Source organism: Coloeus monedula (assembly GCF_965178545.1).
Source record: "Coloeus monedula genome assembly, chromosome: 3".
Taxonomy (NCBI): domain Eukaryota; kingdom Metazoa; phylum Chordata; class Aves; order Passeriformes; family Corvidae; genus Coloeus; species Coloeus monedula.
This window is the reverse complement of record NC_138783.1, coordinates 49,636,774-49,663,918: the sequence shown is the minus strand read 5'-3', so window position 1 is coordinate 49,663,918 and position 27,145 is coordinate 49,636,774. Positions and strand designations below refer to the sequence as shown.

Genomic DNA, 27,145 nt, shown 5'->3' with positions numbered 1-27,145 from the left:
CCAGAATGCTAAAAAAAAAAAAAGAGCAATATATTGAAAACGCCATGGCTTTTGCCAAATATTTATCAACACATCATATCATACAGATGTTTTAATTGTTAATTATGTGTGTTAAGTAGGTCGCATATATCAAAATATACATCAAAATATTCCTTAACTGAAATACTTTCATCAGAATATGATTTTGCATGAAGATGCAGCTTAAAATTCTCCTAAACAAATAGTCTACTTGAAACAGGATGCATCACCTTATTATCGTAGTTCACTGTTCCATCAGGAGTGGTAGCCATGATCTCTGGTGTTGAAGCACGCAGGTGTCCTGGGCTCATAATACTGGGCTTTGCTACTCCAAAGCACAGAATAAGGTAGTTTCTCCACAAAGTAACATAGTTGTCTCCACTGCTTGCTGTACTTGTTTTCTTTGCATTAACAGGAATACTGGAATTTAAAAATAAATTATAATTATTAAAATGATTTCCCACTCTTAATTACACTGTAGTTTAAAATATTTTAAAAGGGAATAAAACATGCTATGTATCTACCAGCAATTCAACATGACATGATACACAGGAAAAATCACGGAAGGTAGAAAACTGGAGTTTTCCACCTTAAAAATTACAATTACATAACTCAAACCTGTGTGGCACCAATTTCTGTGTGGCACCTTGCAGCACTTGTGGACTGATACTGAAACATGAGACTAAAGAAAAGCTTATATTAAAATCACACAGCCCATACAAAAGAAAGTGAAATGCAGGTTCCCACTTACTTTGGATCCACAAGAGGCATTATCAGCTGTAGCCTCGTGAAGGCATATGGCCAAGCATAGCTGAGAGCTGTAGGACAGTGTTTTGGTAGATTCTCCTGCCTAAGAAAACTGAAGAGGCAGAGAACCCATGGGTCTTTAACGGACTGTGCAAATATCCAAACATGGGAAGGACTTTTCACATCGTAATGGCTGTTTACTAGGACAGCATTCCACTCCACCAGCCACTGCAAATCCACGCTGTGTGTTAATGGGATCGTTGTCTACAGAGAGAAAAGATAAATTAACACTCCTTGCTGCACTAGTCAGAGACCAGGCACAGAGGCAAAGACATTTGCTTTGCTTTATTATTAATGAGCAGAATGAAAGCACAAAATTCAAACCTTGGCCTCTAAAACTGCAACACCCAAACCCAGGTGCTGCTATTTCAGATGAATTTCCTAATTCCTGTATTGTGAAGTCAGAATGTCTCTTTCCTGCTCAGTTTCTGTTTTCAGCTGTAGAAGGGCCCAACCTCCCCACCAGTTCAATGTCCCCTTCTGTGCTGGTTTTGGCTGGGGTAGAGTTTATTTTCTTCACAGTGGCTGGTATGGGGCTGTGTTTTGGATTTGTGCTGAACACAGGGTTGATAATACAGAGATGTTTTTGTTATTGCTGAGCAGGGCTTGCACAGAGCCAAGGCCTTTTCTGCTTTTTGTCCTGACATGCTGGTGAGGATGATGGGGGTGCTTGGGAGTCCGGGAGGAGACACAGCCAGGACAGGTGACCCAAACTGATCAAAGGGATATTCCAGACCATGTAACATCATGCTTAGTACATAAAGTGGGAGAAGAAGGAGGAAAAAGGACATGTTTGGAGTGAAGACATTTGTCTTCCCAAGTCACCACTATGTGCTGGAACCCTGCTCTCCTGGGGATGGCTGAACACCTGCCTGCCCATGGAAAGCGGTGAATTAATTCCTTGGTTTGCTTTGCTTGTGTGCACGGCTTTTGCTTTCCCTATCAAATTGTCTTTACCTCAACCCACGAGTTGTCTGGCTTTTACCCTTCTGATTCTCTCCCCGACCCCACTGGTGGGGAAGTGAGTGAGCAGCTGTGTGAGGCTTGACTGCTGGCTGGGGTTACTTTTTTAAGCACCCAACATGTGGATCAAAGCCACAACCCTGGAAAGGGTGGCAAGGACCATTTGTTGCTTTAAATTTCACCAGGCTGAAAAGCACCCCAAACTGATTGTTCCTGCCCTCCAGAAATGGGCCCTCACTAATCTCTAAGACAGCAAGCAAAAAAAGTTGTCTTATATATCAGTTCTTCTACTGACACTTTTTTATTCAAAATACTCAATCTCTGCTTTCACTGGTGCATGTCAGACACATCAGGGACTTGAGAAAGCAAAAGGAGAGATTCACCCCAGCTGTGAATTACTCTAGAGCTTAGGCTCAGGTTTGCAGGCAGGGCCACTTTCTGAGGACACAAGGGAGCTAAAACTTAGTCCCTTCTCAAACAGATGATAGCAGCGAGTGACTTCCAAGTGCCTCCAGCATCAGGTGGTTTCAGCAATAAGACTTTCTCAACTGGTCTTTTTTCTGTATGTAGTATCTTTCATATCCATAGTATGATTATTTTCATGGAACAGATTGTCCGGGACATTGTGGAGCCTTGGAGCTCTTGGGTAGATGACTGAAGCCTTAAAGCTGTATGATTTCTTTGATTTTCAGCAGTTTTATTTTCAGTCTTTCATGTCTGATATTTGTTATGTAAACATGAGCAGTAACAGTAAAGTAGTACTTACTGAATCTGAAACAGCCACATGAATAAAGCTTTCAAGAATAGAGGAACTCAACTGATCCATGACATCAATCATAGGTCTGTCATCGTCCTGCATAATACAGAGAATACAAGTTTACTGCTCTCCTGACCAGATTATTTCCCATCTTATTTTTCCAGGACATGAAACAGAACCATCTAAAAATTATGACATGAATCTGAAGTAGCCAGAAATATTCATTGTTAATGATGGGTACATTTTGTCTTTTTCAAATTAATCTCAGAACTAAGTCCAGGCTGTGGTTTGAAATGAAGTTAATTTGTGGCTATAGCTCACTGCTTAGAGAACAAAAGCACATATCAGAAAATCCCAAATGACTTTGGATAGCTGGTATCAGAAGACTGAAAAATTAGCTTGCTGTTTATTGAAGCATTCCTTTGCCATGAACACACATATTTGTGTTCTTAGGCATTTAGATGGCTCACTGAGCTGTGACCGCCATACACAACATGACTCTCCATATTTCTGTATCCATAAAACAGACTTAGAGGTCTTTACTACAGAAGGAAAATGTATGTGAATGATCTTAAAGGTGTCTTGTGCTGTGGGTTTTTTCACAAAATAGTATGCTACAGGAATGGGTTTCATTTCCAATATAAATTTATAATCTTGACAATACAAAAATGACCCATGCAGTAAAAAAAGGTTTTACAGTGTATTTTACAGTCACATCTTTCCAACAGAAAATATGAAGTTGCTATACACTTCCCTTCAAATTCTTATAGAGGGCATTTGCCATTAATGTTACATTGCTGAGTGCACAAAAAGGTTTGCAGTGTTAAGGCAAACAGAATCAAATGCTTTTTTATAAACTAAGTGCATACCTGCTACACTGTAGCAATTACAGTAAAAGCAATTGTAATAGCAGTTTTGAGCTTTATTTTCGGGAAATTTTAACTGCAAGTTCCAGAAGAGAAAGATCCTACCTCTGCCTGGCCAAGGGCCAAGAATAAAGAACGGATTTCTCGGAGGATTAAAACAGCCAGTTTCCGCGTAGCAACCTGGAAACTACACAGCAGAACCAGGGCGAATCCTTCGACTGCGTGCAGGACGTTAGAATAGGGGCTTCTTTCTGACTGTATTCTGTGGCTGGATCCATTTGGTATCAACTGTAGAACAGGGCAAGAGGGGGAAAATGGAGTGGTGGTGGTTGCAAACCAGGTCTCTAAGAAATATTCTATTTAACTAGGACACATAAAGAAACAAAATGCAGAGGCCATGCAGATGCAGTACTGGGAAACTTGACATATTCCCTCAAACAACCAAGTTTTGTTGCTTTAGGTTATCTTGTTCCACAAAAGCAGTGTATGAGTAGAGTCCTTTGAACAAATCCTTCCCTCTAATTTTCAATTAAACTACCCACTTTTTTCCATCCTCCGCTAAAAATGAATAAGTCAGACTGTGAACATCACACTTTTTCTACTCCAGATAGCATGTCCTCAGGTGCTTCTTTGGTCCTGTAGCAGCCAACACCTTAGGTAGGTGGTCTCTAGAAGCCAACCCCACCAGTAAACTGTAACAATACTTAATGAAAAGTATGTGACGATTTACCTTTTTATGCTAATTTTATTTATTTTATGCTAGATTTTATTTTTATTTACTCCTGTTATTACCTATTAATTAAAGGTCCTCTGTGATACAAAACACACATCATGTTTGCCCAAAGGAAAACATAGCCATTGTGATTAGTTTAGGAGATAAACCTAAAAATCATTTCTCATAATGAAAATATCTGTGGGACAGTGCACATGGGAGAAGTAGGAGAAAAGCTGTTCAGTTCCCAGAAATGTTTGTAACACATGGAGACAGCAGGCTATGGTAACAAGCAGGTTCTTTGATGTTTCTGAATCAACCAAGGGAAAAGAAGGTCTACTTCACTCTTCACAGCATTCCCACTAGCATTAACAATCTGTTTCAGCCCTGGGAAAATGTCCTTCTGCTACATCTACATACACATATTTTACTTTATGTGCTTTTGTTGATGTGCATATTTTAGTTTGACATGCATTCTCTTATGTTGCTCAACAACAACATCTGCTGTATTACACAAGGACATGGCTGTCCTCAAAAGACATGTGAACTAATTACCTAAAAATTCTTGCATAGTGAATTCTTCTCAGGTGAGTAAATACAAAACACACAAACCACAGCAGTATCAAGGAATATAATTTCTGCCTTCAATTAGTAAAATTGTTAGGACACAGATCTCTTGATTCCATACCTCTGCAGATCTGGTTTTGGCCTGCTCAGAAGCTTTTCCTGGAGTGTGTATTACAAGCTTCCACTGCGTAAGCAATTGTAGCAGCAACTTCAGCGAAGTATCGAGAAGGGTATGATGCATATCATTCACTTCACGCAGCAGAAAATTAGTGAAACCAAAGAGTACATCCTCCCGCCAGTCAACAAAGTCAACAAGTAGACCCTGAAGAGAATTCTGTGCAATGTGTCGAAGTTCATCATCCATATGGATAGACAGCCTGTAAGTAAAAGTAAATGTCAGATAATAAAAGATATGAGGAGTGTTTATCGTGGTAAGAAGCATCCGTAACGTAACAGTGAGGGAAAATTCCCACTGAAAATGGTGGACGATGCTATCATGGTTTCGTTATTGCTGACCACAATTAACATCCCTGACCTGTTTTCTGTATGGTAATTCTTGCTACAGCAGAAGATATTCATGGATCCAAAAGAAGTATATTCCGGTCCTAAAACAGAGTATCTTTAAAGTACATAATTTGGCAACTTTTCTCAGACCAAGTATATTTTTTATTTACTCATAAGTCAATAACTTCCATGTAGGCATGATAACAAAAGGTTTACATAATTTAAATACATAAATTATGTATTTATTTGTTAACATTAAATATAAAAAGAAAATACTCACAACAGCTCAGCTAACAGTTAAAACAAATCTTTAGCAAAGATGCAAATCACAATTTATGAAATCAGATCTTCAAAATAATTAAAGTTAGGGATTTGAATTAAAAAAACGCTTTATGTTTTTAATGACTTAGGATGAGGAAATGGGAAAAACAGCCTCAGGACTTTCTATACTTTTAGAAACACACTGAACACCCTCAAAGTCCTTCTGAAAGATGGTGACATTTCAGATCCCATTTTCAAATTTTATTTTCTTTATTTTCATCATGTTGAAGTTCTTCTCAACACAGAAATTTTTTATACTTTCTTTTGACACAGAAATCATCAAACCACTTCTTTGTTAGAAGTTGGCAGAATAAAGTAAATTCAGATTAGTGTGTTCTGCAATTTTTGGTTCATTGCCTTTATGATGTATTTTGTTTTAATTACCCATGAGACTGCAATTTTCTGTAGTGTGTTAGAACTCATTTTCAAAGTATTTTATCTACATTTAATCTACACAGTTGAAAAGAAGGACTCATTATAATGAAATGGACACAAAGCTAGGAGAAAAAAAAACAAAATAGCAAATGGAGTGGAACCAAATTCCATTCAGTTGGAAGTGTATGATGAGATGTGGTTCATAAAAAATCTCGTTCATTATAGCTACCTAATTTGGAGGCAGGGGACACATTATTTAACCAAAAAGAAAACAACTGCCATGAAAATTCACCCCTGGCGAATATAACTCCAAAAATAACTGTTATGCTTTAATAACCACATGACTTTCTATATATATATTTAGAAACAAAGTATTTTGTTGTGCTAAGAAAGGATCATTTTTGTCTCCCTTTTGGAATGCCAAAACCAGATAAACAAGCAAAACCTTTTGAGACCACAATTAAGTCATCCATGAAATGACTTCCACAGTGACACAAAGCAATAACAGAGAAGAGGATACAAAAGACATCTCCTAAGCCCAAGTTACTGCCCAATGGCTTTATCTAATGAGACGAAACTCAAATGGAGCATAAGAATCCACCTATGTATTACCACTGTATGACAGGCAGTGCAGGAAGCAAGTACAAGTTTGTCTGTTTGCACTTGAGTCAGTTAAATTTAAGACCTACTTGGGAATTTGTAATGAATGGTTGGAGTGGGCAGTGAAAGGGCAAAAGGTACAGAATATACTTGACATCTGCTTCATGGTTTATAATTTGAATACAGCTGTCCTGGAAAAAAGTCTAGCTGCTGACTTACAGACTCCTTCTGAAAACCGCCAAAAGACACATCTGTTGTCAGGATGAAAAAATCAAACCAAACTGTGAATAGAAGAACCAGTTAACTCAAAGATGTAACTTTATCTCTTGTGAAAAGAAAATATTTAACAGCTTTCCATCCCAACAGCACAGGCCCACAGAAATCCCTGGCAGAACTGCTTCTAGGGTTCTTTGGAAAAATAGGGAGAATCTGAAACCTTACCTCTTTGAAGTTTCTTATCCCTGTATTGAGTTTAGTTTCTGACCCAGAACACACAATATTGTAATGCAGTGTTCTCTCGAACTGCAGATGCCTACCTTCTGGGCCTACACTTTCATAACTGGGAGAAGTAGTCAGTCTGGTCTCAAATAAACATGGGACAGTATACAGAATGTAGAAGCAGCTCTGGTGATGGGGCATTCTGGTGATTTACATTAAGTCTAGGCCAGGTATTCATTCTGTAAACAGTTTATTACTTTCCTCTCTGAAGGAATGTTTTTGAAGACAGTTTTCAGTTCATGCTCTCCCAGGCTAAATAGACCTAATTTTTTCAATTCACCGATCTTTTCTCCTCTTGTTCTCTGGTCAGTCTGTTCTTCAACCACAACGCCCCAGCTCGGATGTTCTCTAGATCAGGCATCCTTGATACTGACTAGACCAGAAAAACTTCTTTGAAAACCTTGTAGACCTAGACATGTGATGGTTTGTCTTTTCATAGGATCATCGCTTCTTTGTATCTGCTCAGTTTGTGATCCTGCTCTGCAATACTGAGACCCTACCCAGTTACTTCAACACTATATGTCTCCTGAACCATAAACTGTTAATTGCTTTCCAACCTATTATGTACCTACCTATTTTACCTAAATTGTGTTTCCCTTGCTTATACTTAGGAAGAGGACTTAAAACACTACCAATGTCTCAAAGATGCTGTAGCATGAATACATGTAGGAGAGGAGAACAGATTCCCAGAGTTCCCCGTCTTGAGGAAAGGCCGAGCACGTTATTTACTTCTGAAGTTGCTCTAGAGGTGCTTTCCTCAGCTCCTCTTGATGCCTCACTTCTTTTCACAGTCAAAGTCAGATAACTGGGCAAACTTACTGCTTGCATTTTCCCAGCAGGGCAATTACCCAAGAAATACTCAGAATCACAGCTGACCTTTTCAAAATTAAGTTTGATGACAGAATAAAGATAGACCAGTGGTTATACTGGTGTCAGTAGACAGTTGTGAGACCTAAGAAGAGTAGCATTAATTTATAAAGAAACCCACACTGGTCTCCAAATTTTCTTAAGAGTCTGACCTGGACAATCCTGTGATTGAAGAGCTGTCACCTGAATAGATATGTGCTTTTTACCAGCTCAGTTAAGGCCATTAATAAGGATAGAACTCTACTTAAAATACTGGATTAAAGGAAAACATGTCCTTTTAAATTTCCCTTAAGCGGAACTGATGCAACTGTTTAATATGGTATCTAAATAATTTGATAATGTAATGATTTAAAACAACCTACAAGTGATTTATAGCAGACAATGTGCACACAAGGAAATCAAGCTGGCCATGCACTGCAGCACACCTACTGTTGGCTGATGATTTGGCTTGTTTGGCTGGCTGCACTCCACTACTACCAGAATCAATTGTTTCACTCTTTTAGCACATCACTGGGAGTTAGTTGTTTGTAGAGCAAAAAAACTGTTTTTATATGTAGCCTTCTGGCTCCCACATCTGCCATTCCTTGTGGTGTTTGAAAAGCAAGAGCAGGGTGCCAAGTTTGCTTTGCCACAGTTACCTGAGAGTAATACTCTGCAAAGCCCTCTTGGAACAATTTAATACCATAATCCACTTACATAAAGAACGTAAGCTGGAACCTTGGTCTTGGATACTTGAACTGAAATGTAACAGAGTTTTCTGCACTGACCAGCACCTTTTATCATAATTATTTTCCACAAGTCATTGATTTGGCATCCTGAAACTTAAGCGGTGTAGCAGTCATGTTGTAGACTACCTTGTTCAGCGAAGTCTATTCAGACAAATTAAATGGAGGGATATCATATTTCTTAAACTCATCATTTTATGTCTTACAATAATAATAATAATAATAATAATAATAATAATTTAATGAAGTTTTTTGTAACATAACACAACTAGCACATTCTGTTTTACCAGAGACATGTGGGAATCACAAATAGAAACTAAACAGGTATCTCCATGTTTTTCCACTACACAAATAAGATGTTTTCTCTTGTTAATCAGAATGCTGTGATGGTTAGAAAACAGTAATAAGCTGTGACTTTTATGAAGAATAGTGAATATCACGTAACCTACATACTGATGGGAAAGAGTTCTGGAGGACATACCAACTTTTTCATAAAATTATGAGTCCATAATAAAAACACAAAAACTGTAAAAAGATGCTAGGACATCTTGTCTAATTCATTAAGAACAATTTACCTTTTTAAAGCATATATATAAAGAAACAGTTACATATTCTGTGGCTCAGCTTTTCACATTGTTCCCCTGGAGCAGTCATCCAATGCTTGAACAGCTTACCTTGCCAGCAAGTCGATCAACTCAAGTTTTGACATTCCATCAGGAAGCAATCGAGGAATAGCAGCAACACATGTCCTGAACAGATCAATTTTTGGTTTTCTTTCCCCACTGAAATATTAAAACAGAATTTTGACTAAGCTTAAGAAGGAATTGTGTGTTAAATGATCCACCTCTAGCTTTTCAGAAAAGGCCTGGACATAATCAAGTGCCAGAGGCCTACTAAGATCATCAGGACGGACAGCTAGACACTATGCTGAAATAAGAAGGAAACATGAATACATTTTTTTCCATTGAATGGCTTTGATTTTGACATTTTTCATGCATCTTATCTGTACATTACTTGAAAAATCAATTGTTAATGACTCTTTTGTTTCTTTCTGAGAGGAACTGGCAGATATATATAAAAAATAGAAGTATAATGTAGGAAGATTCCTCCATCAAGATTGGCATTTATATAATGCAAGCTTTGGATAAGGCAATGAGGAAAGATGGGGTGTTCTCCATTATAGTGCAGCTATATTTCACCAGTTGTATCAAGCAAATAGCAGATGTGTAACAAGTTCAAAAAACACGACTGAAGATCTAGAGAGTTGCCCCCCCATCATGACACATTTTTACACTGAAAAAAGTGTATCGTTAAGAGGGAGGTATGGCCAGATCACTGCCAGAGATAGCAGCATTTTGGCAACTCTTACCAGCTAGAACATGTTTCAGCAGCCCTAAGGGTGTTCTAATCTGTGGAATGGCACAACTGTTCCCTAACAGCCTGGGAAAGTCATTAAGTACAAAGTTCAGCATGAACCAAACACTAGGTTGGAAGTCCATCAGTAGCTCAAGTAGATTAAAGTTTCAGCTGTTGATTATTTTCAAAACAGATGCAGTTGTTTTCTGTCTTGTTTTCAACATTTTTGGTAAATCTGCAGATTAAATAAGTCCCTCAGACAGACCCCAAAGTGTGGATTTTTTTTTATTTGCTCATTTTTATCTCAATGATCTATTATCTGATGATGGAGTGTAGAGGAAATTACCAAAGCGTAACAGCATTTTAAACTGTGCAGTCTTTCCCACAATATTTTTAATTATTAGCCTGTAATATGCTTTGGAGGGATCAAAAAAATAAGGTGCTATTCAGGAGCCATATTATAAGCATGCAGAAAAAGATTGTCCCTCTTTTAATATGCTTCCGATAGAACTAGAAAAGAATGAGGGGGGAAAAAGAGACACCAAGAAGCATTGGAAGCTACTTAACACCACACTGAAATGGAGTGACAAAACAAAAAATGAACTGTTTCCCTGCACCCCGGTCCATTGCCCTGGTTACTACACTGTTCTGTCCCTCCACGCAACAGAGGACACTGCATTTGGGTATCTTACTTCTGTGTTCAGTCACAGAGAAAGCCTGGATGCAATGCAGCCTGAAAGAAGATTTATGGAGTAACACCGATCATTCACTGAAATAAAGGCTACAGAAGAGGCATAAACTGATATTAGACTTACTTAATTCAAAGATTAAACACAGTTTTGTAGGAAATACCATACTGTCTCTTAACACCCTACTTATCAGCTTGGATATATATTACGTGAATAAAATGTTGACATTATTTTAATTAACTGTCTTAATGGTACAGTTAGGGGAAACTGTTTTCATCATTAATTACCTCTGTCTCACTGTATCTGTATTCTAACACACAGAACTTGAAAGGTGTCAGTAACTGACTGGAAAAGGAGTAAAATAAAACATCTCACTGAGAATTTGGTTATAAACAAATCCCTTTCAACTATTATCACAAAAGCAAATACTATCTGGGTTAATAACTAGTGCATATCCTGTATTTTTATAGTTGTAAACATTAAAGTGCAATTAGGAATTTTACGTGCAGGCAAACCAAGCCTTCCTTGCTGACTTGAAATGAAAAAACTTTGCAGTTTCCTTACTCTCAGTCCCCAGCAAGGGCAAAGTTTGTGCATTTCAAATGGAGACTTGTAAAATAATAGTCTGAGAGGAAGCTCTTCTGAAGGCAAATGAGTAATTATTTATAAATATAAAATCTGTGGGTGTTCTGTGGCTTATCAGCTGCTCAGAAGAGTAGCAGGAGAAGATCCAAACCTTGGGCTCAAGTCCCCAACTTACCATCTGAGCTCCCAGGCACAGCACTTGAGGGAGGCAAGGGGAGCCTTTGAAGCACTTGCAAGGCCAGATTTGTATGTGAGAAAAATGGATGCCCTATTCTAACTAAATGTTGGAAAGTAATTATAACCAGTACCGAAATTCATATCCCAGTGCATGATGCAAAGGATGCTTCTTGCTCAGGATTTTAGTAGGACCCTCCATACTGGCATTTATTACTTCAACAATAAATGCTTAAAGGATCAGTAATTAAATATTGTCTAGAAGCAAGTCTAACACTGCCAAAGAAAATTCCAGAATCTGCATACTTTAAAGTGTTAATGTCTGCTCTCTGCCTAGCTACTTCCCTCTGATTCTTATTTTATTAGTTAATAAAAATACCACATTTTATACAGTTTACACATAAACTTCATGCAACTATGACAAAAGCAATAACTTTAAAATGTAAATAAATGTAGTGTGATATCTATCAATTAAAGCCCATAAGAATTCAAACTAAATATGTAACTCTAGTGAAGCATAGAGTTCTGTGAATAAAATGGGAAGCAATTACATAAAAACAATAGGTTGGCTTTTCCACATATCCACAATTCAGTTTTTGAAAGGATCATTCTCAATCCTGATAGTAACAGCTACTGATGTTTTTTGTGAGTTCACATGATTTAAATCAACTGTTGCAATTAATTAGTTGCAATAAGATGCAACTAATTAAGCATCCCAGATATTTTTTTCCCTTGAATGAACAAGTAAAAATGTGTTAAAATGTGGCTTGCCTTTCAAGGGTATATATTAAATTAGAGCTCATCCAGATATAAAGTGCAATACAAAATGTAGTAAGTTACATGTCTAAATATCCCAATCTTCGTGTTTCTGACAAAAGTTACTACCAAATAATAAGACTTCCTGAAATTTAAAACTCTTTTGAGTCTATTTGTTCACTGACTCTAAAAATAAACAACATTTTGGTGATGCTGAGAAACCATCCAAAGGGTATTTATAGCTAAGATTATGTACACTTCTTATCTAAGTGCTCAAGGTTTCACTGTGCAATTGTCTTTCAGAAATAAAATATGAGTTTGAAAACTCACTTTCCCTACCACAACAGCCTGAATACCCAAAATGGTTATGAAAACTGGGTGTGAGGACTGAACAGGGTAGAACTACAAGAAAAATATGAAGTATTATGGGATAGTAATATTAGCTATGAATATAAATAAAGTAAGACAATGCTGGCGACACAGCTTACAGTCTCACCTTGAGGCACTGCAACAAATAAGGGCAAAGGAATAAAAACATAAAGATTGCATCAGTTGTACAAGGCAGTCGAATTTGGCCAGTCATTGCAGTTAGTCTATCACAGTATTCTTAGCAAGTTGACTTTTTTGGGCAGTAAATAACAAAAAACAATCTCAAAGAGATGGGTGTCCTTTTCATGACATCTCGAACTCTTTTCCAGGGGTTGTTTCCTGTCTAGAATTACTACCATGTCCACTGCTCTAACAGGAAAGATATGCAAGGTCTCCTTACAGTTCAGATCTCTACAATCTGTGCTCTGCATGTGTCAAATGATCTCTCTGTGTCTCTAACCTCTGCTAGATGTCCACGTCACTAGAACTCTCTCCAGGAAACTTGCCTCACTAATAATTTTGGACTAAAGTGAAAAATGCTGCTGTTCAACACAGCTTGAAGCACACTGGTTTGATTCTGTTCCAGTGGGATACAGCTTAAATCCAAGCCTTATCACAAGATTACTTGGGTTTTTAATTAAGATTTAATTTTGATTACAGGCATGAAAAGCAAAGGGCATTTTGGAATATTATTATTTACATATAATATTTACAGAATTCGCAGCATTAATTTTGAGGTTCAGTGATGCAAATATACCCTGAGACAGTGTTCTGAGCACAGGCTGCCAGGTTTTCTACTTTAGCATTCTACTTCACCCGTCTAAACATCCATAGGATTCACACATGATTTTACCTACATCAAGAACATCTTCAGTTCCAAACACTGCAACATTCAAAGAAGCACAATTGACTTGTCATAAACAGTTTTTCAAAGTATACACTAATTAAGCTAAATGTTCCTGTTTCTTGCTGTTTCTCTGATGACTCATGACAGACAGAAATAGAGAAAAAGCCCCAAAATTATGTCTCCATATTTCATAGGAGCTACTGCTCTTTAGCACTCACGTAATCATGTCTTCAGGTTCTTTGTTAAGCATCTGTATGTTGGTTAGCATCATGCACCGACCCACTTCCTTGTCAAGGTGTCTGAGTATGTTGTCCACGGCCTTCCTTACTTGAGAATAATATAATGACATACCTGCAAGAATATGCATTTTTGTATAATTGGGGATATTTATAGATAGATATATATTCTGAAAAAGAAAGTTGCTTACTCATGCTGTGCTGCATAAAGTAAGAAAAATGTTTTCCTCATGAGATGGCATATTTCACTAGCAATGATATCCTGATCCAAAATCAGAGTATCTTGCCTGCTCCAAAAGGAATGCTTACATATCATACATAGAAACAGGAATACTGGCTCATCAAATAGCAATGAAATAGCTAATACAAGAATTTAATAGTGCAAGCATTTGTTATTAAATACTATCTTCAAATACTTCAAATACTTTAAATACTTCAACAGCAGTGGGTCTTACACTGTTTATTTTCTTCATATTACTACAGTGATCTAGCACAGTACAACACAGGTCTTTGCCACTGACATAGACCTCATTTCATTCACATAACTTTGGGGACTTAATGAAGTGTGAAGGTGAGCAGCCAAATTTTATTTTTTTTGCCAACAAAACCAGGCACCCTCAGGGCATGATGGAGAGGCTCTTCTACAGCACGGGATTCTTACTCTGCATTGAAGCCCCAGACAGCAGTGCTATTAACTTAGGCACTTCAGTGCAACATTTTTTTACAGTCAAAAGTTTTGCCATTTTGAAAGTTTGAGATATTGCAATTAAAATGAGGCTATCAACAGAATCTTTGATAGTTATCAAAGCTGGCATGTCTTTTGAGCACAGGCACTGTTTTTAATAGGATGAATATCCATGAATAAACACAGCTATCAGCACTGAAAGACTAAAGGCTAGCTGTGTCTTTAACCCCTCCCAGAATACAGGGTTGCTACCACTTGTGGAGCACAACTGAAAACTTTGCAGAATAACCTAAGAAAAGCAGCATTTGTCAAACTAAACCATACATTTCATTAGAATGCATGATAAATGAAATGCTTACAATACAATCAAATTCCTAACAATAGTAAACTATTCTCAGGTGCTGAAGACATTTTCACCTCCATTCTCACCCAAGTTTCTATATTGTCCATTTTCTTACTTACCTATCATTTTAGCTTCCTCCTCTGTAAGAGTTTTGCTCAAATACGTTTTCTTCACTCTCAGAGTGTTTCCAGAGGGAAGGACAGCTCCAGTCACTGGCATTGGAGGTTCACCATCTTTTTGCTGCAAGCTATCAGCAATTACCAAGAAAGCTCTCAGGCCAATATTCATTCTCTGTAAAGTTTAGAAGATGTATGAGAATCATAATCAAATAATCATATTCTACTCATATTCTTCATTCACATGGAAATTTTGAGAATGCACTTGGCAGCATTTTTTTCTGTATCTTCTCTACATTAACTAGTCTGATATATTTCACAAAAACTGCCCATGAAATAAATAATGAATTCACATCTCCACTGTGAGCAGTGTTCTCAGAATTTTATTTTTAAGAATTTGTATTAGCACATTACCTTTTTATCTTCAGGATGAAACACCTGGATATGGCCTGTAGTTTAGTAATGCATCTTAAATGGACCTTCAGTTAAACATAAATGACCTACATCCATCGTGAAAAAAAGATGAGTAACTGTCTTGAAAGGCCCCAAGGTTGATCATACTGAGAGAAAAGTCTGGAATGATGTTCAATGCCAAAACTACTATGTGAAAATATTAGGAAGTTGAATTTAAGTGACCTGAATGCCTTCTGGGAATGCACCAGAGGAAAACTTACAAGCTTTGCACTGCAGTGATTGAAAGACTAGAATGTTTTCAATTTCTCTGGAATGTGTGCCAAAAACTCAGAGGCTGTTCTACTGACAGTCTCCCCATTTACCTAGATAATGGGGATTTTTTTTTTAGAATGCTAACGTCTACCTACATAAAAAAGTGGCGCTATAATGTCTATTTTCAGACTTACAACCTTGTTGAGAAACAGTAAAACTTCAGATGCGGATTGAACAAGAAGCTAAGGACTATGTCCACCCCATCTCAGCTGGGCTAATACACAATGCTCTCTGTAGGACCTTTCTCAGTCAATGCTGCAGGTGGCTGACCTAGAGCATGGTGTGGACTGCCTGCTCAAAAATTCTGTTTCATTCTTTTTTACTCTGCTACAGAAAGATGAAAGCTGTGTTCAAAGTAAAGCTTGCCTTTCATTTCTCCTGCCTTTGACAGTAGAAAGTTTAATCTACTTTTCCACATTTTTTGTATCAAATGTAATTTTTGCAAGGCAATTCACTCTGTTTTAACATCTTAGTGAACAGATACAACGGTTTAATTCTGCAAGATTAATACAGACATGTTTTATGAGATGATCACAAATTATTTATAGGGTTTTTTTGTGTTTATTCTTAATTTTCAAATGAAAATGTTTCCAAAATTTTAAGGAAATGCATCTTTCAAACAGATTTTTAAATTCTTTTAGTACTTATTTATATTTTGATTTTTAAAAAAAGTTTTTCAAATTTCTGATTCTGATTTTCTCTAGGAAAAGCACTAGAAAGCTGACTCATGACAGCGACACCAGTGGAGCTTTGCCGGTCAGAGTAGTAAAACTTTATTACAGTGTTTTCTTTTTCAAGCCTTCATGCATCATGTACTCTCAGTAAGACTGTTTTGAAAAACATTGAAATTGTTACAGAAAAATTGTTGTTACATTAAAATAGTTTAAGGCATTGCGTTTAACAACAGCAGAGTGATAAGGACATACTGTGATCAGCAGTTTTATTTATAGTTTTCTTTTTGTTTTATACATTTGCACTAGTTCACATTTGATATTCTTCACTGAGAAAACATGAGAAAGATGTAAACAATGTGACATTTTACAGATAGAAGTTCACAGATGTATTTTACCAATAAATCAGATTCAAGCTTTGGCCTGAAAACTGGACAAAGGTGAAAGCATGCTTAGAATGTAACCAGGAAGTAAATGTAGCACAATACAATACATACTAACTGAAAAAAAAAAAAAAAAGCAGATGTACATCATACCTCAGGGTTGAGACTGAAAGCTTTTGCTGGTTTTCCAACACAAAGGAAGTCAAAGATAATTTCTTTCATTGCAAAATCTAAGCGTTCCTAAAATAGCAAAAATACTGCAAATCATTAAGCTGCTCACTTCTGCTACTTATTTTCATTAAGGCTACAGAATGTTGAAAACCAGTTTAATCAGGGTTTATTTAAATATATGGAAAAATGGATTTTCAGAAGTACGCAGAACATATTACCAGATCTAAGCTTTTAACACTGCTTTATGTTGACAAAATCAAAAATGTATAGCATTTAAATAGAAAATGATCCATTTTGGAAATACAGCTTTTAATTATTTCATTTAAACTGTGGTAATTATGGTACTAACACAGTATTTTACATAAAGAGAGCTTGTTCACAGATGGCACAGTTAAGGGAAGATTTTAAGCATCTGTTTGATTCATTCCTATTCAGAGACTTTAAGTATGTGCTTAAGAGCTTTGCTCAATGGGAAAATTTTCTGAATTTAAGTCACAAAAGAAATGAAACTTCCAGCACTTCAGGTTAGTTTATTTTAGCAGTTCCCAATGGAACTGATGAAAACTAAGTGTCATTTCCATGCTGAACTTGGCTGACATCTGACTTACTGATTTGAAAGCAGTGCAACTTATTGTCCTATACAGCAGGGATGATTCAGTATCAGGATGAAACATGGCTTACTATTCTGAACTTTTTTGACAGTCAGAGTGTGTCAACAAATTCATCTTCTGTCTTGTTGGAAATTTAAAAAACTACATTTCAGTTGAACTAAACCTATTTTTATCAATTTTCAATGGAATGAGGTTACTCAAAACCTGTTGCTCAAAAGAAGTTTGCCCCAGTTCGGTCTATAATTTCATCATTCCCTAGATGAAAGATAACGTCAACAGGGCTGCAAAAAATTCAGTCATTAGAAGTTCACTTATTTGTTAATTTGTTACTGGGAGAACAAGTTGTTCGTTACATGGAAAGACATATGCATGGCTCTCCCATACCTGTGCAATAAACTGTATTATCTTCACAAAGATGTTTAGAGGCATATCTCTTGGCACAACACCCCGGGACCCTTTTGGGAAAAGGGTTGTGACAATAGTAATAAGTCGGCTGCAAAAGAAAAAGAAACATTAGACACTTCTGGACTTTGCAGACCTTCACTTACCATCACACTCCATCTAGAAAGACCAGAAAATATTTCCTTTGAAATGAAAATGTAATGGGGTATCTTGTTCTGACCCTTTGCTATGGATTCAACGTAATTATTTTATTTCATTACTATATTACAAGTAAAAATAAACCAATCAATGGCCACTACAAAAGTATTTTTAACTTACACTGAACAAAGAGTGACTTCTAATTTTTCCAAAAGCAGAAACACTTTATACAGTAACTTTTATAGGTGACAGAATAACTGATAGTGCCACAAAATGGAATATTTTGTTGTGCACAGTTGAGTTTCTTATTTCACAACAGAAACAGGTTCAATTTGAAAGAATTCAGGAGAACTATAAAACCTCTTCATTGGCAACATCTACTCTACGAAGGATTTTCATTACAAATAAAGCATTTTACCTTTGGGTAGCTGTGTTGCTTTCACATTTAATTCTGATCATGTAAACCCACAGTAGTCTGTACAGAGATTCCAGTGCAACTCGAGCCATTTTTGGGTCCTTGTTCTAGACAAACATATAACATAAGAAAAAACTTCAGGCACAAATTAGCAAGGAAGTTCAGCACTTAATGGATGCCAAGGTTCAGCATTTTGATAATGAAATGACAGCCTCACAGCTGCTCAGTGCTCCATTCCTGCAGCTGTAGGATGCTTATGCATCTGACCTGCCTCTGTTATTATTTAAGTTGTTGAAAAACCCAAGTATCAAGTTAGTTAAATTAGATACATTACAATTTAAAATCTCTGTTTGAAAGCCCCTCAGTTTGACTATTAAAAGAAAACCTAATATTCAGTAGATTCCATCAATTCAAAAGTTGCTGCCCTGGGATGGAGGCATAGTATGAAGAACAGATAAAGGAACGTACCACACATACTCGAAAGTGAAAGGACAAAAATCTGTGGATGCTCAGGCTGGCCTAGTTAACATGGCATCTGTGATCAGCTGGACTGAATTGGTTTATCTGTCTGGATTGCTGTTTATTTTTGGAAACTAGTACAAGATTGTCTTCAGTCATATGCAGTTTTCTGTTTCTGTGGCAGTTGTAAGGGCTGTCTGAGTGCAGACAGGGACAAGTAAGTGCAGTCCAATCAGATGGTCTCCCTCATGATGAGCCATCCGCTGGGTTAAATTTTGAAGGAGTCCAGTACACTTCGACCTGAGATAAGGTTTGTCTGGCTCACAGAACAAATCTCCATGGCAAAAATCTGAGATATTTTCGGCAGACAAATGTTGAGTTATGGATCAAAGACAGCGGTTTGATCAAAGAAACTGCAACTGATGCCATCAGTAATTCCTGAATGTGTATTGGTCTGGGTCCTGCAAAATGATGGGAAGACAATTTGCCAGTGATATGGGAGATGACTTCAACTTTCAATGTGGCATTTGTCACAAGCTTAGGAACAGAAATACTGTCCTTGGGCTGCAATTTCCATTTAACTCCTTGACAACACATTTTATGCAATAAAGCTTTATATGGACAGAAAACTGAATATAATTTTTTGTTTACTATTGCAGCATACAACCATTGTCACACATGTTTAGAATAAGCAGTAAAAGGAAAGCCAGACTTTATCCGGCCCATCAATATCTGCAGGATTTTAAAATAAAAAAAAATTGTTACAATCAATTTGTTTATTAACCTGTCTACTTTCAATCCATTTTTCATCAGGTATAATCATGTCAGTCCTTGTACACTTCAGACCTAAGAATTTGATTTCTTGAGCAGGTGATGAAGTATATTTATCAAAGTTTATTCTTATTCCAAAGCTTTCAAGAAAGCAGCAGGCTGTGGCTAACCAAGTTAAGGTAACAAGAGACTGTGTAGCAGAGGAGGAAGCTATCTGTTAGCACATGTCCAAATATCCCAGTGATGAGATAGTTAGCTGTGAGGGCCATTGAGAAAGAAGGAGGAGAAAAGGGCTGAGACCAATATTATTGGCATTTTCAAAAAATAGTAGACCAGTTTCCTGTCAGAACAGCAAGCTGTGTGGCAGAAACAGGATTAAGAGGAAGATGATAAAAAACTTAAGATACATCATGGGTGTGTCCATGAACAGGATCTGTCCAAGTTCATGGTGATACTTGGAAATTCCCAGTACTTTAGAAAGCACACAGTGCTTCACCCTTTGGAAAACTAAGAGAAGTCCACCACCAATTCAGTCTCCTTAATATTTCAAGATTTTTGTCAACAAGAAAAACCCAGCCAATAATCCTGTCAGAACAAGGAGTATTTGCCCTAATATACCTGACATCATTTTCACTTTCCAACAGGATGTACTGGCAGTGGATGTGGTTTCTTTACCATTGCTGGTAGTGCCAAACTCAGTGCTGGTGTTGAAGAATGTGTCAAAGGCCTTTTGAACATGGTAGCAATTGGTGGCAGAGCTCTACCCAGATCCACTCTGGTTCTTGATTGATAAATGCTGCTGGCTTTTATCTGTTGCTGTTGCTCTTCTAGAAATTTCTTTTTCAATGCCTCTGCCTCTTTTCCTCTGACTGGAGGAGGAGCAACTGGACTGCCAGGAGTGAGACCCATTTTCTTTAATTGCTGCATTTCTTTTTTCCAGTAATATGGCATTACGTCTAGCCCATCCAGACCAAAGGGATATTGTTTTGGTACCCATGGATTCATTCCTGGGACAGGAGTTGTTTGACCCATTTTTTGTAAAGTAAGTTCTGCACTCTTGGCTCAAATTGTACTGAGGCTTTTTTTTCCATTGTCCCAGGTTGTTCGGAAACAAGGAACAGTTGCTCCCACTGAAAAAATTTTCCTTCTAAATGAAACATAGAGCTTTGACTCTCTCCTATATAGAATTCCTGCCTTGAACAGTTTTTTGCCAACAAAGTTCAGTTAACAATAAATGTTCCCTTTCAAAACCAGAATACTTATTAACTTTTACACCACTGTCTTGGGGTGACTTTATGATACTGTATCCCCTATTGCCTGCTCTAAGCCAGACATGAATCCTGTGCCTTTCTGCGTCTTTAAACCGGATCCGAAAGAAAAAGGGGTGGGGGGAAAGCTGAGTGAATTCTTCAGAGCAGTTTGTGTTCAAGGACTCATAGACCTCGCTGTGCTCTCACCGCTGCAGAGCTGAGGAAGCACCTTCCTGCTTTCTCCCCAGCTCTCAGCTCCTTTTCTCAGGAGAGAGACGGAGAGTTAAACTTCTCTGCGTTTTAGCTAGCCTGCTAACTGAGGCAAGAACTTTTTCCTGGGACTGTAGCTTCTTCTTCTTCTCCTGGAACTGTTCAGCAACACCAGAACATCACCAGGAGGCCCGACACTATGGCCTGGAGGAGCCCAGGCCACACCCCAGCTCTGGAGAGAGTAGAGCCACACCTACAGAGGGGACTCCAAATCTACCAGGTCTTCTCTGCAGCAAGAGGTTTTACTATTTAACATTATTCATTCTATTTCATGCCTGTGTGTACCCTGCTTGTTAAATAAACAGCTTTTTTTCACTTTCCTCCAAGAAATTTCTTTCTGAACATGGTGGGGGAGGGGCTGCTGAAACCTGCCTTCTATTAGAGGACCCGTTCATTTTGGACGTTTCGTCCTAATTTGTCCCAAACCGCGATGACCACATTCAACAGGATAGTAGGAAATGTCCTTTGGCCAGAATGTGGCTATGGTCAAATATTTCCATGCTCTGGCAGAAATTTCCTTTATTAATTCAAGAGAAAAGTTTGTTTCCATAAAATCAGAGATTTGCTAGTTTATATTAAAATCAGAAATATGATTAGAATATAAACCTTTTAGCTTTTTTAGTGTATGCTTGACCTTATTTTGGGAAGGAGACTGTGCTCTATGGAGTGTGGAGGCTCTTGAGAAACCAAATAGATTATGTGGTTTGAGGGAGGCCACACATGGTGATGGTCCCATATACCATGTTGATGTGCACAACTCTCCTGCTAACAGACGGATTCCCAGCTCTTCTTCCAGCTGTGAGTTTGGCTTGGGTTTTAAGGTGCCCATCTGTCTGGTGAAGAGATTGTTTCAATGGTTGGGGCATCACTTTCTCTGTACTGAGAAGGTAGTGGCCAAACACTTTCTTAATTTAGTCACATTTTCAGCTATGTTGGATCAGTTTTGGTATGTCGCTCAACCTAATAACTTTCATCAGCAATTCTGTCTGTTTCACAGGTGTTTGACTCAGGCTTGGTTTGAGCTAGAGGAACAGTAGAAATTCACACTAGGCCCAAGAATCCTTTTTTTTGCTACTGAAAAAATCTGCACAGATAAGAACTTGTACTATCAGGAATAAAATTATGTATGGGAACAGATAATAGCAGTAACTCAGCACATTTACCTAAGAAGGCTATGCAACAGATCAGTAGTGCATACTGAAGTTTCAATATAACATTAAAACCAGGATATACTAACCTTGAGATTGGACAGGCAGTTGTTGAGGAAAATATGCCATCTGTTTAAAAAGAACTGCTTCTGACTGACACAAAGCAGGCAGGTTACCAAAGGGTACAAAGCCTAATAAGGAAATGGATGTCGATACAGTGTTACTTGCATGTCTACACAACACAAAAGTAACTTACTAGAGCGACTGTAAACTTGAAGTTCTAACTCCTCCATTTTGGGCAATACAAGTTAGCCAACATAAATACATTAATCAGTGGTACAACTTAAAAGGAGCCTTCTCTAAAGCTGTTACAGATATGTTTCATGGATGAACTAAAACCAACCAAATGTGTACTCATAGCAGTATAAGAAATCCCAAAGATAGGGCACAATTTTATAGACTATCAGGGCTAAGTTATGTCAGTTTACTGAGAAATAATAGCATGGAAATAACTAAACTTTATTATTATAAAAACAGGACCCACAGAGATCGTTGGAACTTGTGAATCAGAGGACTACTACTCCTCCAAATCTGCAGTCACAATACTTACCGAGAGACACAACAAGCCCCCTAAAGAACTGTGTTAAAATATAGGGAATGCCTGGATCTGCTGGGAGTTACCTCTTGTGAAGTGAAAACCAAAAGGAAGCAAAGTAGAAGACAGAATCTGAAATACTGGAACACAGTCCCTTTGTCAACACTTACTTTAACATTTATCTTGTAAATGTTACACTAAAAAAATAAGCTAAAATGCACCTATTAATTTTGAAACTGACTCCAGTATTTCAGTAAGACTAAGGTTTTAGTTGTATTGCTAATATATCCTGTCAGGACGTAAAAGGTGTTAATCAAAAATAAGGTAACGTTCACTTTAAAATGAATTATTCTAAAAGTTATCTCTAACTTCTAACTTCAGTCACAGCTCAAAGAATAAACGCATCACAAATCTCAGCTTCTGTTCCCTCAACATGCAACATAAACTGTCTATAGCTAGGTTAAATGTAATTTCTTGAGCAAATGGCAAATGCACATTAGATTTTATCATGTCCAAAATACATATGGGAGAGGACAACTGAAGTCTTCTCACAGAAGACTTTCTTACTATACAGTTGAGTACTTGATGGGATCACAGAGTTTAGTAACATTCCAAGAGTGTCACAACCCATCCTAAGGAAGATCCCTAGAAGGGAAGATAAAGCTTCTCCTCGAATTTCCTAATTCTCTCCATTCACTACCAGAAGAACCTTAATGACTAGCTCATACGAGGTACTTTTAGATACAAAATGGAGCAAGATTAATTCCCCCATCCCATTTGTACAGTTAGTGCATGTATTCACCAAACACTGATCTTGGTCCTGTTCAGACTTTAAGGAGTGTGCTTTCTTCCTGGAAGCCTGGAAATATGCACTGCAGCTATTTCTGTCAACTGTTTGCCTTTCCCCTCCTCCTCCTCCTTGCAATGTTTGTATTTCTAATCACACCCTCACAAGAATCTATTCTGTCAGTTTTAACTATGTAGCCTCCAGTGTGGTATGTGGAGACAAGCAATCAAATGCAAAGGCCCAGCTGCACAATCCTTTCTCAAGAACGTGGTATTGACTTTGGCAAGTCTGGCCACAGTTTGGGAAGTTCTATTTCATGTAAAAACTGTATAGAAAAGCTCTACCCTCCTGCAGCTACAACAATGTTTTATTAACTCAGTAGAGTGGAACAGAGCCACACAAACACAAGCAGAGTGAAATTAGAAATCCATCTCAAGCCTCCTGCTAATTCAAACTGGATCAGGACTGCACCCCAGGGGATGCTCTGACTGTCCCCTGGGAATGTTTTAACAGGCAGAGAGCTCAAGCACACTCCTGCAGTCCTCCCAGCAGTTTCACTAGCTCCAGTCACCAGCATTTGCCGAAAGAACTGGAAACAGGGAAGTCTTTTTGACTTTCCCCTAGAATGAGGGAGGACAAATGACAAACTTTCTTTACTTAAAAGGTTCAAGACTTCAAAATGAATTAGCTAATGCCACACTGCTGGCGAGCACTGACCCAGTTGGAGAGACAGACTGCTTAAGGTAGCCAGCATCAAACTGACTCAGATCCTCATTTAATTCAGATCATCTCATGATGCCAAAAATACACTGCAGTGCCACTGTTCATCTCACACACAAAAAAATGAAATAGGGAGCTACACAGTAGCCAAGTTATGGATTTAAAAGGGCATGTGTTATACATTTTTTTCTTCCTACAATGTATTATTTAAGCCCTGTGAAAGAGTTGTTCCCACATGCCTCATTTGTTCTTGCTTGACAAGAAGTGAACTCTATTCTTTCTCCTCTTCTCCTAATGCTTACACATAATAACTATGAGAAAACCTAACCATTTAATAATCACAGAACCAGAAAGTGAAAAAATGTTTGATTTAGATTAATTTAGATCATATTATGAGTAAAATAAGCACAGTTATTTTCTGTGAACACAATAATCTTCCCTGCAAATAGAAATGTATTGGTTATAGGCAAATGCAGATAAAACATTTTGCAATTTCTCAAGAGTCTTGCTCAGAAACATTTGTGACAAAGAATTTTAACCTCTGCTTCTTAGGGTTACTAACCAATGAGTGTTTCTTTCGTGATGAAAGTTCAAGCGTTGTATCATACAGGCTTTCAACAAAGTTCCTCAGACAGGGGACATTCACCTCATTTTTAACAGCCTGAAAGAAAATTTCATGTTAGTAAAACACTATTTCACAAGCTTTTTATCTAATTTTAAAAAATTATGCAAACAACATCAAAAATAAACTCACAGCAGCTACGGGGACAAGAATTTCAACAAACAGTCCTGCCAGGGCATGCTTGATATCTTTGTCTTTAACTTCAAGGAAATAATGTGCACACTCCTAAATAAAAAAAAAAGCCAAAAACAAACAAGAAACATAAATTGCATATCAGCTGGAATAAAGACCTCTGAATGTTTGCTGAACGCGTATCATGTGTCAGTGACTATTTTTATCCTGCAAATCCCACTGAAAACATTTGCCTCTTAACTTCTAAATCTGCATTTTGCAGCAAGCATAAAGCAGGACATAAGTCAAGATCAAGAAGCTGTTACTCTAATCCAGAAACTCTCCACTGATTCCAGCTGTGCCTGGTGATGTTTTGGACTGAAAATGGAGCTGGACTCAGGGGCTGACCTCATGCCTTCCTTATGTGTATCTTCAGGAGTAACACTGACAGTCAACATAGACTGCTTTACACAATGCTTTCAGAGGCCAGAAAAGGAATGCAATTCTCTGGTAAGATACACAAGGCAATGAACAAACTTATTGTAAATATTTTTGAATAAATTTCATTGCTAGGATTCGTTGCATATTAAGGGTCAATATGGAATTGTGCTATGTGAGGACAATTTCCAGCCTGCAACTGGGGATTCAGAGAGAAAGTAAAAACAGACTTTGTCCTAAACATGCAGCAAACTACTCTCCAGACAGCTGTGTTGCTCAGGAAGTGAGGGAGGGGAGATAAGCATCCACCCACTTGTGTCTACAACTTCTCTGAGGATGACAAATCCTCCAAAGTTACTTCTTCTCCAGGTTCAAGGCCCAAACAACCGCTGACTTTATAAGGAAGGTCCCCACTGACCATTTTTTCTGCACATTTATGCAGAGCAGTTTACACCTCAGATCATGCATAATTTTTCCTTTGTGCAAACAGGATTATACAATACATGGCTTCAGTCACTCCAACCAGCCTTCCTGAGGTGCTTCTGCACTCCTTGGGGGAAGGCAGGCCCTTATGCAGTTCACTCCTGAAATTAGCTCACCCTTTGAAAGTGTCTCTCTCTACTACAGCAGCACAGGTGTGACAGAGCCTTTAAATGAAACACTGCATGGAGATACTCAAATAGACAAACTGCGCAAGGAGTTGAAATGTACTTCACCAAACTGAGCAACCCAGGTTTTCCTACATGTACAGTGCATCTTATGATGCAGAGTAGTAAATGTAAGAATTAATTTAGTGCTGAGATATTGTAGCAGAGGAAGGTAGAGATCCAAATTTTCAGTTCTACTATATAAGAGTTTTACCACAGATTTCAATAGTAGTAAACACTGGATAAACCTGTGCCACAAACTCATTCACTCACCAAGTCATGGGCACTGAACACACATTACTTTGATATTTTGCCAGTTCTGGATAACTTAGTTTAAGTCGACACTTACTGGTATGAGTCTACATAATTAGGAGTAAGGTAAGAAGAAAAATTACCTGCTTCTATGTTGTTAAGTATGTCTTAAATGTGCTATTAAATATGGTTTAGAATATATTGCAAAGCTGATACAGAGTGTTCTTCCTGTTCAGGACTTAAGAGAAATAGCTCAGTGTGTTTGTATGCCTGTATATCTATATTCCAATGCCAAATCCTTACTTGAGGGCATCTAACATTGATTTGTTTTCTCCATTCACACCATCAATATGCTAATCTTTACACAGAGGTTTACATAAAACATTTATTTTACTGGATGAGTTGCTACAAACCATGTAACCATGCGGGTGATCCCAACAGAAAACAGGGGAATAGAAAGATTAAGCTAAAGAAACCTGCTGGTGGGAACAGAACCAATTGTACATTACCAGCAAGAATGTTGAAACATGAAATAGTTTCTTGCCTTTTGCAAAATCATGCAATCTATTAATTTAAAGCATTCATTATAGTAAAACTATGCTCTGTACTAGTGACTTTTAAACGAGCAGGGTACAGAATGCACCCTACAGGAAGCAGAGTGAAGGTTTCATGAAAGGACACAACACATCCAAAGGAAATTCCATCCAGCTTTTGCTCCATTCTTTGTCTCTTCCTCAGTGTTTTCCTCCATCAGAAGTTTCTTTCTTTCCTGGCAACTGTGTCAGTGTTGGAAGATTCACTTTGGAGGCAGTGAGCAGCTAG

At 37.7% G+C, this 27,145-nt stretch overlaps 1 protein-coding gene across 12 annotated transcripts in view; it reads right to left on the bottom strand.

Moving 5' to 3' along the window:
* FRY (FRY microtubule binding protein) overlaps nucleotides 1-27,145 on the bottom strand; it is a gene marked incomplete at its 5' end in the record, with an annotated part of 227,301 nt that overhangs the window by 75,899 nt on the left and 124,257 nt on the right. For all 12 annotated transcript variants that reach the window (XM_082279085.1, XM_082279078.1, XM_082279077.1 and 9 more), the window contains 14 exons: nucleotides 249-438; nucleotides 770-1,029; nucleotides 2,555-2,641; nucleotides 3,517-3,699; nucleotides 4,812-5,067; nucleotides 9,255-9,362; nucleotides 13,575-13,707; nucleotides 14,740-14,911; nucleotides 16,670-16,756; nucleotides 17,683-17,791; nucleotides 18,257-18,360; nucleotides 22,241-22,342; nucleotides 24,816-24,914; nucleotides 25,008-25,100. In XM_082279085.1, the coding sequence (XP_082135211.1) occupies nucleotides 249-438; nucleotides 770-1,029; nucleotides 2,555-2,641; nucleotides 3,517-3,699; nucleotides 4,812-5,067; nucleotides 9,255-9,362; nucleotides 13,575-13,707; nucleotides 14,740-14,911; nucleotides 16,670-16,756; nucleotides 17,683-17,791; nucleotides 18,257-18,360; nucleotides 22,241-22,342; nucleotides 24,816-24,914; nucleotides 25,008-25,100 (1,983 nt within the window). The remainder of the gene's footprint in view (nucleotides 1-248; nucleotides 439-769; nucleotides 1,030-2,554; nucleotides 2,642-3,516; nucleotides 3,700-4,811; nucleotides 5,068-9,254; nucleotides 9,363-13,574; nucleotides 13,708-14,739; nucleotides 14,912-16,669; nucleotides 16,757-17,682; nucleotides 17,792-18,256; nucleotides 18,361-22,240; nucleotides 22,343-24,815; nucleotides 24,915-25,007; nucleotides 25,101-27,145) is intronic.